The 12,093-nt window shown below is 44.8% G+C and overlaps 1 protein-coding gene across 1 annotated transcript; it reads left to right on the forward strand.

Annotated features, from left to right (window-relative positions):
- The first annotated feature begins 393 nt into the window (after nt 1–393).
- Nucleotides 394–12,074, forward strand: LOC139530338 (treslin-like). Its single transcript, XM_071326638.1, has 10 exons — nt 394–548; nt 3,650–3,737; nt 3,917–3,951; nt 4,041–4,178; nt 4,316–4,406; nt 5,645–5,802; nt 5,918–6,023; nt 8,820–8,933; nt 9,132–9,256; nt 9,399–12,074. Exons 4-6 carry the CDS (start codon nt 4,106–4,108, stop codon nt 5,703–5,705), a joined length of 225 nt encoding a protein of 74 aa, XP_071182739.1. The 5' UTR covers nt 394–548; nt 3,650–3,737; nt 3,917–3,951; nt 4,041–4,105; the 3' UTR covers nt 5,706–5,802; nt 5,918–6,023; nt 8,820–8,933; nt 9,132–9,256; nt 9,399–12,074.
- The last annotated feature ends 19 nt before the right edge of the window (nt 12,075–12,093 follow it).

Below are 12,093 nucleotides of genomic sequence, written 5' to 3' on the forward strand. Positions count from 1 at the left end.
GCCGGCCGCGACCGGGAGGTCCGTGGGGCAACGCACAATTGGCCTAGCGTCGTCCGGGTTAGGGAGGGTTTGGCCGGTAGGGATATCCTTGTCTCATCGCGCTCCAGCGACTCCTGTGGCGGGCCGGGCGCAGTGCGCGCTAACCGAGGGGGCCAGGTGCACGGTGTTTCCTTCGACACATTGGTGCGGCTGGCTTCCGGGTTGGAGGCGGCTGTGTTAAGAAGCAGTGCGGCTTGGTTGGGTTGTGCTTCGGAGGACGCATGGCTTTCGACCTTCGTCTCTCCCGAGCCCGTACGGGAGTTGTAGCGATGAGACAAGATAGTAATTACTAGCGATTGGATACCATGAAAATTGGGGAGAAAAGGGGGTAAAATTTAAAGTAAAGTAAAGGAGAAAACAGATTGAGCACAATCAGAGAGGAAGAGGTGAAGCGAGAGGGTCGACTCCGCCCTAAAATCTTTCCATGCAGATTAAGCAGACTAACCAGACCACGTGAGGAGTTTTTGTGTGGGTGCTAATGAGAGAGTGTGGAATTTTCTATTTAAAAGGTGAGGCTTATTTACTAAAATCGAAGTTACATAATGCTTAGGTTGTAACGAATGTATTGATACAGTATGTTTTCTACAAAAGATCATTGGCTAGAATGTTCCCACCTGATCTCACCCAAGGCCCCAGGGTTCTGGTCTAGAAACACGCTTTCTATTGTGCTCAGAGGACACTTTCGATACTGCAGTTTAGCTGACAGCGAGCCCAAAAAGACAAGCCCCATCAAGAAAAGAAGCTTTCGTTATCATCTTTGTGCCAAAAATATCCATTGAATTATTCAAGTAATTGTCTTCAAGGCCAATCTTTTTATCCATCACACTTCGGCCAAAGATAAAAAATGTATTTTCATCCAATGGTCTGTCATGTTTCTGCATGATGTGACGACGTCATCGATACTAGCGCTGCTCCAGTGCGCACTGACAGAGCGTTCACACTATACAAGTGGCACTTTCCTAGCCACGCTAGCGTCGCCCTCGTGTGGGTGCTAACAAGCAAGTTAGATAGTGCAACGTATCAACAGCCATTGTCAGCTAATCCAATAGCCATGGGAGCATCGATTGGTCACTCACTTCGCGATATTGCAGAGGATTTGCATAAAGCTCAGATTTCCCCAGCTTTAGTCTCGTCCTATTCAGCTCCCTCGCCCATGCTCGCGTCGCTCAGTGGTCGACACAGACCGCTTATCTCGCTTACCTTCCATTGAATGTGAATTGGCTCATTTGAGTGGTAAGGTAAAATCAACCAACTGTAGACGAAAGTCGAGGATTGAAGTCGGGGGAAGTGCATCTGCGACAACCGGAAGTCGGACACTGATGTGGTTTTCCAACAGCATGGCTTAGTGCTAATGTTGTTTATAAAATATTTTCTTTGTAATGTCGAAATAAACGTTGTCTCCTACCCCCATATCACGCACTCGCACAGTAAATACGCTACATGACTAAAAGTATGTGGACACTTGCTCGTCAAACATCTCATTCCAAAATCATGGGCATTAATATGGAGTTGGTCCCCCTTCGCTGCTTTAAAAGCGTCCAATCTTCTGGGAAGGCTTTCCACTAGATGCTGCGGGGACTTGTTTCCATTCAGCCACAAGAGCATTAGTGAGGTCGGGCACTGATGTTGTCGGTGTTCCAATTCATTCCAAAGGTGTTCGATGGGGTTGAGGTCAGGGCTCTGTGCTGGCCAGTCAAGTTCTTTCACACCGATCTCAACAAACCATTTCTGCATGGACCTCATTTTGTGCCTTGGGGCATTGTTATGCTGAAACAGGAAAGGGCCTTCCCAAAACTGTTGCCACAATGTTGGAAGCACAGAATCATCTAGAATGTCATTGTATGCTGTAGCGTTAAGATTTTCCCACTGAAACTAAGGGGTTTAGAACCACTCAAATCAGCCCCAGACCATTATTCCACCTCCACCAAACTTTACAGTAGGCCCTATGCATTCGGGCAGGTAGCATTCTCCTGGCATCCGCCAAACCCAGATTCGTCTGTCGGACAGCCAGATGGTTGGTGAAGCGTGATTCATCACTCCAGAGAATGTGTTTCCACTGCTCCAGAGTCCAATGGCGGCGAGCTTTACACCACTCCAGCCAATACTTGGCATTGCACATGGTGGTCTTGGGCTTGTGTGCAGCTGCTCAGCCATGGAAACCCATTTCATGAAGCTCAGGAGGGGACTGAGCACGCACCCCTGAGGGGCTTCAGTGTTGAGGATCAGCGTGGCAGATGTGTTGCTACCTACCCTCACCACCTGGGGGCAACCCAAGTCCAGGATCCAGTGCAGAGGGAGGTGTTTAGACCCAGGATCCTTAGCTTAGTGATGAGCTTTGAGGGTACTGTGGTGTTGAACACTGAGCTGTAGTCAATGAATAGCATTCTCACGTAGGTGTTCCTTTAGTCCAGGTGGGAAAGAGCAGTGTGGAGTGCAATAGCGATTGCATCATCTGTGGATCTGTTAGGACGGTATGCAAATTTGAGTGGGTCTAGGGTTTCTGGGATAATGGTGTTGATGTGAGCCATTACCAGCCTTTCAAAGCACTTCATGGCTACGGACGTGAGTGCTACGGGTCTGTAGTCATTTAGGTTTCCTTTTTGCTTATTTCCTTATACAGGGTGCGGTCTTAGTGCCAGCATCCGTCTTTGGTGGTAAATAAACAGCCACGAAAGGTATAGCTGGAAACTCTCTTGGCAAATAGTGTGGTCTGCAGTTCATCATAAGATACTCTACTTCAGGTGAGCAAAATCTATAGACTCCCATAGATTTTGTGCACAGACCGCCCCCCCCCCTTGTCCGGAATGTGCTGTTCTATCTTGCCGGTGCAGTGTATATCCCGCTAGCTGAATATCCATGTCATCATTTAGCCACAATTCCGTGAAACATAAGATATTACAGTTTTTGATGTCCCGTTGGTAGGATATTCATGATCGTACCTCGTCTAATTTATTGTCCAATGATCGCACGTTGGTGAGTAATATTGACGGTAACGGCAGCTTTCCCACTCGCCTTCTGCGGATCCTTACGAGGCACCCCGCTCTGTGTCCTCTGTCCCTGCGTCTCTTCCTCTTGCCAATAACGGGGATGTTGGCCTTGTCGAGTGTTAGCAGTATATCCCGTGTGTCCTGCTTGTTGAAGAAAAAAACCCAGCTGCCCGCCGCCCTGTCAGCCGTGCTGCCCTCTGACCTCTTCAGCGACGAGTCAATGACCATGGAGAGCATCTCTCCCTCCTCGCCTCCCCTCTCTGCGGCCCTCAGCATGGCCTCCGCCTGCGGGGAGCAAACCTCACGAGCTACGCGACCGCTCCGCCAGCAAGAGAAGGGGAGTTGCCTGGTACAAAAGGGACATTCTGCTCATTCACCTAGGTGTTATCTGCCGGGGTGCAGCTGTGTGGATTTTACAGAATGACCGTTCCAAGTGTTTCCTTGGTGAAGTGCACGAATGTGTGTTTGTTGTTGTTAGTACACTTCTAGATATTAATGCACAGTTGGAGCTAGAAACACAAGCATTTCACTACACCCGCAATAACATCTGCTAAACATGTGTATGTGACAAATAAAATGTTATTTGATATAGCCCTCTTTAACGAACCTCTGTTGTGTTTTAGGAGTGGGAAGTCGACTCACCATCAGAGCATGACAGAAGCATCCCAGAGTCTCCGCCAGATAGAGATGCCAAGGATGTCCATCAGAGCGGTGAGCTAACACAGGATTTTATTTTGTATTCTGTAACAGCTGTAAAGTCAGATAAAATAAAATATTGCTTCAATAGTATTACATCAGAAACAATATGGCTTCATTCACAGTCCTGTCTGGCTAGACAGTATGAACTTAGTAATCACCCATATATTGCTCTCTGTGTGTCCTATGAACAGGCCAAGGCTCTGTGTTGCTGTGCAGGCTGCACAAGGTAAGTTATTTCAATGCCATCCTCCAACTCCTCTATTAGATCATCATACTGTGATAGTCCAATTCAATACAACTTTATTTGGTCCATAGAGGTCACAAAGTTCAGGAGGAATTTGTTCAACCAGGAGACCATTTGCCCCTCCAAGAAGGCCAAGATGCCCAGGAGCCTGTCTGTCTTGGCTGTGGAGGGACTAAAGCGCAAACACCCCCAGACGACAGAAGGTGGCGGTAAAGAGACACTCTGATACTTAATTATTCGGCAGTATGTATTCCCTGATACTTCAGCATTCCAAGAGCTCATAGCATCAGTAACAAGGGAAAAGGTTTTGTTAGCACTGTGACCCAGAGAAAATCTGCCCTTTTAGATCGACATGCCCTCCGGACCAATAAGGTGATGGAGACGCCACTTCACAAGCAGGTGTCCAATCGCCTGCTGCACAGGCAAAAGATGGGCAGGTGAGTTGGACATGTGATTTTTTAAAACCACTCATACCTGTATTCAGTTAAAAATGGCAGATTTGGACACTGATAAATGCCTAAATTGGAACACAGTGGCTGTACAGTAACATGCTGTACATGACGTCAGAGCTCTGGCTCTGCGCTTCACAGCCCTGTATGGGTTTTGACTGACAGCTGTTCTGACCTTGAGCACCTCGCGCGATAAGAAGTTGCCCCCATACCTCCCACTAATTGGGCAACTTTTGCAAATGTTCTGTTGTCTGAGTGAGTGAAATGCTATAAATTAAGAAGACTGTATTTTGAAAGATGAGACATTGAGGACTGTAATAAATACCGCTTTGATGTCATAAAAGCCAAACACTTGAGTCCAAATGTGCACAAATGCACACATTTCCATAGAATAAAACCCATGTCATAAACAGTGTCAATGTTTCTGATCACTATGTTTGATGTACAGTTACAAGATGACAAGTCGTTATACCCTGCGTTGTTCTGAACAAAATGAGACTATTGTCTATTGTGAAGACAACTAGCACCTGAATACACTCATGACTTCTTTCTATTCTCACCAAAATGACGATCAGTTTCCCTGAATTGCATTGCGAACGCTTAACACTGCAATAATTGTGTGATGGCGGGATGCAGGGCTGTGTTCCAACCTAAACAACTATAAGTGTGCTTGCTTTAGATCCTCAACGGCACAGCTAGGAGAGCTAAGAAAAGCACCTTATAGTTGAAGACTCTCCTTTGAGTCATCAAAGTGCATCGAAATGACTTCGGAACTGTGCACCATTTGCAGAGGTGTGTGGCCACTTGGAGACAACAGTTACTCCTCTCACTCAAACCGTGGTATATATTTTTTTCTTATGTTGCACCTACCCCGCATTGTCCAGGGGAAATTCATATCATGTTACTGAACGTATCCAGCATATTCTTTTCATATTTCTTCTGTAAGAATAATTTAAATTTAGCCCTATCCATGTAGGCCCTTTACTTTTTCCACGCTGTGTTGTTTCACAGCCTTACTTTAAAATAGATTAAGTTGACACACATTTTTTCAAATTAATGCAAAATGAAAGCTGAAAGTATTCAATCCCTTTTGTATGGCAAGGCAAAATAAGTTTGTGTTATATGAGTTTAACATGTATTTGTTTAGGAGAAGTTATTACTGTAACTGAATTGGTAGCAGTACACTGTGGGGACATTTGAAATGTTCTGACTGTTTGATTTGTCAGGTCTGTCCCGACAGAGGAGTGCATCGTTGAGGAGTCGCCAGTGAAGCCCCCAGGTCAGTGACTGCTGCTAAGAGTGGATATGAAACAGACATTTCTGAGCTCCAGCAACCTGGACAGAGCTCTCTCCTCCCAGCTCCTACTCAGCGACAGCAAAATAGGTATGTGGACTAAACACCATTATTACAGGTGTATCACTACAGTTATTACTGTTCACTATTCTGTGGAGTCTTTCAACTGACACATATTGACAATTTGATCGTTCAAATGCTGTAGGTGCGGTAAACCTGCGATCAGTACGGTCTCCGGTACGTCTTTTATTTGGAGCCACTCAGTCTCCTGCTACCAGGTCCAGCCGGAGGCAGCTGTCCATGTCTTCAAGGTAACTGGTCCATCTTGTTGAACCTCTTCAGTTGTCATATATCATATTGTTTTTTTCCCAAGCAAAGAATAACAATGCCGATTAGTTTGCGATACTTATTGGAAATACTTGATTGGTTTTCCAAACTCCTAAGTCGCCTGGTGGAGACGGTAGGTTTGCGAAAGGGAACAAGACACCCAGAAGCCCTCAGAACCCCATAACAACCAAGACCCTACAGGGTCCAGGGCTACTCGGTCACAGACAGCCCGGTGGCAGGGCCATCTCACGGGCAGGGCTGCGTGGCCCTGAGATGTAGCCCCTTCAGATCCCCAGCCAGGAGGAGCCTGGTATTGGAAACGCCCCAAAAGGAGTCCCCTCTGAAGGGCATCCTGAGGACCCCCGGTCAAGACCTTACTAGATTCACTTTCTCCCTCCGGAGCTTGCCAGCTACAGAGCCCACCCTGCTCCAGAACGCCCAGGAAGAGTGTCACCTGGTCACCATCTCCATCTCCACAGAAACCCAGAGTTACAGAGACGAGCGCACCCTTCAAGGTGCCGGAATCGCCTCTTCTTTTCACCCGAAGCTCTCCATGGCTGTTGATGAACACACCCAACAAGTTCTTCAGTCTGCTCAAGAGTCCTAGAAGCAAACAGGTTATTTTTATGACTCCAGCAAAAGTAGTGCAGAGAACGAACAGAAATTCCCCACAAGTGTCTCTGTCTAGGATTACAGAAAATTCTGCTGTGGGTGGCGCTGAAACAACGCCAGAGAAAAGTGAATGTCAGAGGTCTTCCGAATGGCTTATGGGAAAGTTCAACAAACCTGTTAAGGATGAGCAGGACCTCCCTGATGGTCCCCAGAAACCCCCCTCTTCTTGTTCCACACCACCTCCTGACCACTTTTCTCCACCCACTCCCACCACCACAACCCCCAGGAAATCTCCAAGCCTTGGCCCCCGCATGCTCACTTGCTCTGGAGGAACCCCTGTTAAAGACTCTCTCCATGTCTCCACACCAAAGCATGCTCACACCAAAAAAAGCCACCTGTCACGGTCGTTGAAAGAACTGGACCAAAGTGCAGCGTCGTGAGCGTACATTTTATTTTATTTTAAAATGTCGCCAACAAAACAAGAAACAAAATAAACAATCATGAAGCAGATAACTTCCCACAATGACACAAGGGAAAAAGGCTGCCTAAGTATGATTCCCAATCAGAGACAACGATGGACAGCTGTCCCTGATTGAGAACCATACCCGGCCAAAACATAGAAATACACAAACCTAGAAAACAGAACATAGAATGCCCACCCCAAATCACACACTGACCAAACCAAATAGAGACATAAAAAGGCTCTCTAAGGTCAGGGCGTGACACCACCTCCGTAATGTCACGATCTGAAACGTCACCAAAGACTCCTGTCAAAACCCAACTGAATAAAATGACTGTTGCCATCTCTATAGGATCAAGGATTATCAAAAGCCGTGCTATAATTTCTCAGACAACCCAAAGATTCCTAGATGCCCTTCCAGACTCCCTCCACCTACACAATGACGTCAGAGTACAAAAATCAGTTAACCACCTAACTGAGGAACTAAATTTAACCTTGCGTAATACCCTAGATGCAGTCACACCCCTAAAAACTAAAAACATTTGTCATAAGAAACTAGCTCCCTGGTATACAGAAAATACCCGATCCCTGACGCAAGCTTCCAGAAAATTGGACCGGAAATGGCGCTCCACCAAACTGAAAGTCTTCCGACTAGCTTGGAAAGACAGTACCATGCAGTATCGAAAGCCCTCACTGCTGCTTGATTATCCTATTTTTTTTCAACTTAATTGAGATGAATAAGAACAATCCCAAACGTATTTTTGATACTGCCACAAAGCTAACTAAAAATCAGCATTCCCCAAGAGAGGATGGCTTTCACTTCAGCAGTGATAAATTCATGAACTTCTTTGATCCTCTTTACATCTGCATATTTCTCCAAAGCTCAGTTGTCCTGAGTCTGCACATCACTGCTTGTCTGGAAGCAAGATGGCTGGTTTTCTCTTTGTAGTCCGTGATTGTCTGTAGACCCTGCCACATATGTCTCGTGTTTGAACCGTTGAATTGTGACTCCACTTTGGCTCTGTACTGACATTTTGCCTGTTTGATTGCCTTACGGAGGGAATAACTACACTATTTGTATTCTGCCATATTCCGTTTTGCACGAATGCTGCCATCTCTCCACGGTTTCTGGTTTGGGTAGGTTTAAATAGTCACAGTGGGTATAACATTTCCTATACACTTCCTGGTGAACTCAGTCATCGTATCCGTGCATTCGTCAATATTATTCTCTGCTGATCACCGTTCTCAAAACTTGTCGTTGCACATCTCACACTACAGAGCAGTGCAGATCTTGTGCCGACATGTTTGTAAAAATATTGGGACGTCTGGGACAGCTCAAAGACGAGATCGTTAGCCCTCAGATTGCGTCTCTGACCCTCTCACATTAAATGAATGTCGGCGATGGCCGCTCGCTCCTTTGTAGGCAACGACATGAGGATTTTGTCTCCAACCTCAAACGTGTCTGGGACAGCTAAATCGGGGCCAAAACCGTGTAGTGTACACCCGGCTTAAGGATGGGAGAGACATCACATCCATCACAGCTCCTTGCTGAAGGTGACGTTGATCGTGTACTGCTTCCCGTGGGGTGAGCCTGATGTTCGGCATGTCACGCCTCATGTCTGAAGCATCAAAATGCAGATGCATCTACAAATCATTGTTTTACACAATATTGTATCATGTTTTGAGTTGCTGACCTGTTCATCCACAGGCTTGTGCTGTAGTCTCCACAACTGGATCAGACTGACACAGGATTTCCATGCACCGGATGGTCTGAGGGATGCATTCATGTTGGACTGGAAAACAAAGAGACATTTGGCCAGTGGTAGGTATTTTTCAATGCTGTATCACCATCCAATCGTAACACATACCAACTTTTGACAACGTGACAAGTGGTCCCTCGACGCCCAATCTTAGGTCATGAAAACCATGCACAAACATACTGCACAGATATCTCTTCAAATTCATTGTTGTACACAATATTGTATTAAATTTGATGAGTTACTGACCTGTCCGTCCACAGGCTCGATCTGCTGTAGTCTCTACAAGTGGACGCTTGAGCTCGGATCACACTGGCACATGATGTCCATGCACTGGATGGCCTGAGGGATTCACTCCTGTTGGACTGGAAAACAAAAGAGACATTTGGTCAGTGCTGTGTCAACATCTTTATCTGGACAGAAAATGTACTGTTTGTCATAACACAAACCCACCTTGGACAATGTGACAAATGGTCCCTCAACAACCAATCCTCATGCCTCATTGTTTGTTCTTGTTTCCCAATCAACAGTCTGGATCTTCCTCTCTGCCATGGTGGATGAGCTACCTTTCCTGGTAAATGTTCCCACGGGAAAATGACAGCTGCAGACCCGAGTGTTGTCACTGGGTTTTCTGTCCGCCCATCTCAAAGACAAAAATCAAGTTACTTTTACTAGCTAGCTAAGTTGATTACTAAAATGGTAACATCTATATTGAAATGCCATAACCCACAGACTTGACTATAGTAATGGTCAAATACATTGATCTATCTGCACATATAAAATCCTACTATGTGGATGGGACATTTCTGCTGGTATGGAGGAATTATCTGGAATGCTCAACTAGATCTAGTTTGGTGTACTATTTGCCCGAAGAGGTGAAGTATTGCAATGAGCTATATGACTGTACTTCTGATTATAATTCTCAAGAGGAAAGTTAAAACCTTGCTAACATTAGGCACTTCAAGAAGCGAAGTAAACAGAATGATCATTACACAGGTGCACCTTAAAAGGCAACTCTAAAATGTGCAGTTTTGTCACACAACATAATGCCACAGATGCCTTAAGTTTTGAGGGGACAGGCAATTGGCATGCTGGCTGCAGGTATGTCCACCAGAGCTGAGAATTGAATGTCAATTTCTATACCGTTAGCATAATTTTACCTCCTTACCTCCTCTATACCTCCAACATTGTTTTAGAGAATTCGGCAGTACGTTCAACAAGCCTCACAACCGCAGACCACGTGTAACCACGCCAGCCCAGGGCCTCCACATATCAAATCAAATCAAATGTTATTTTTTTGTCACATACACATGGTTAGCAGATGTTAATGCGAGTGTAGCGAAATGCCTGTGCTTCTAGTTCTGACAATGCAGTAATAACCAACAAGTAATCTAACCTAACAATTCCACAACTACTACCTTATACACGCAAGTGTAAAGGGATAAAGAATATGTACATAAAGATATATGAATGAGTGATGGTACAGAACGGCATAGGCAAGATGCAGTAGATGGTATAGAGTACAGTCTATACATATGGCTTCTTCACCTGTGGGATCATCTGGGGAGGAGGAAGAGGGAGTATTTATGTCTGTAATAAAACCCTTTTAATAAATAATGTAATAAAACCCTTGGGAAAAACTCATTCTGATTGGCTAGGCCTGGCTCACCAGTGGATGGGCCTGGCTCCAGTGAGTAGGCCTATGCCCTCCAATGGCTGTGCCATTGCCCAGTCATGTGAAATCCATAAATTAGGGCCTAATTTATTTATTTTAATTGAATGATTTCCTTTTATTTTTGTTCAGTGTGTATATATAGTTATTGAACAATAATATATGAGGGATTGGAAATGATGCAGACAATTACATAGATAGAAGCTGTTAGGTTCTAAATTAACAGAGTAAAAAACTCACAGATGCTTAGTAAAGCTCAAACCAAGTTTATTCACCCACATACAGCTGCATAACACGGAACCCAAACCGGCTGCGCGCATGCGCCATCGTGCGCTATCGTGCATAAATTTATTTTGCCCCCCCACACCAAACGCGATCACGACACGCAGGTTAAAATATCAAAACAAACTCTGAACCAATTACATTAATTTGGGGACAGGTCGAAAAGCATTAAACATGTATGGCAATTTAGCTAGCTAGCTTGCACTTGCTAGCTAACGTTAATTTGTCGTATTTAGCTAGGTGGCTGTTGCTAGCTAATTTGTCCTGGGATATAAAACATTGAGTTGTTATTTTACCTGAAATGCACAAGGACCTCTACTCCAACAATTAATCCACACATAAAACGGCCAACTGAATCGTTTCTAGTCATCTCTCCTCCTTCCAGGCTTTTTCATCTTTGAACTTATGTGGTGATCCCATCTAAACTTTCATTGTATTACCACGACAACCGGCAACAAAGTTAGTCTTTCAATCACCCACGTGGGTATAACCAATGAGGAGATGGCACGTGGGTACCTGCTTCTATAAACCAATGAGGAGATGACTTTCAGCGCGATCTGCGTCAGAAATAGGAATGACTTCTATTTTAGCCCTTGGCGTCGCAGACGCTCGTTGGCGCGTGCGGGCAGTGTGGGTGCAATAATTGAATAACATTGATTTCTAAATTTATTTTGCGACGCTCGCGCATGCCACGTGTCCGGTCTGGTCAGCATGTAAGACAAAGAACATATTAACACAAGTACTGGTATTTAAACCTTTTTCCTATGTCTCCAACACATCTGAACAGCCAATACATCTCTGTTGCTAGACAGAACCTTTGTGATATCTGTTCTTCCTCACTTCATCTGACCTGACCTCGGCCCCAAATTTCTCACTCCTCCCCATATGATCCCTGATGTCTAACAATAAAATATTCTGATGGAATGTAAATGTTCTACATTCCCCTCTAACCCTTAGTGACATGAATAAGGATACTTCATATTTTCAAGTTTAGAACTCAGAACCAATCAAAGCCTTTGGTTGGAAAATCATTCCTCATGAAGCTGGTTGAGAGAATGCCAAGAGTGTGCAAAGCTGTCATCAAGGTAAAGGGTGGCTACTTTCAAGATTCTCAAATATAAAATATATTTTGATTTGTTTAACACTTTTTTGGTTATTACATGATTCCATATGTTATTTCATAGTTTGGATGTCTCCACTATTTTTCTAAAATGTAGAAAATAGTCAAAATAAAGAAAAACACTGGAATGAGTAGGTGTGTCCAAACTTTT

The sequence above is a fragment of the Salvelinus alpinus genome, chromosome 9, assembly GCF_045679555.1.
Source record: "Salvelinus alpinus chromosome 9, SLU_Salpinus.1, whole genome shotgun sequence".
Lineage (NCBI taxonomy): Eukaryota > Metazoa > Chordata > Actinopteri > Salmoniformes > Salmonidae > Salvelinus > Salvelinus alpinus.

Coding starts and splice junctions, on each gene's coding strand:
- LOC139530338 (XM_071326638.1), top strand. CDS start 4,106: ATGCCCAGGAGCCTGTCTGTCTTGGCTGTGGAGGGACTAAAGCGCAAA. Junction 4,179..4,315: donor CCAGACGACAGAAGGTGGCG/GTAAAGAGACAC, acceptor CTGCCCTTTTAG/ATCGACATGCCCTCCGGACC. Junction 4,407..5,644: donor CACAGGCAAAAGATGGGCAG/GTGAGTTGGACA, acceptor TTGATTTGTCAG/GTCTGTCCCGACAGAGGAGT.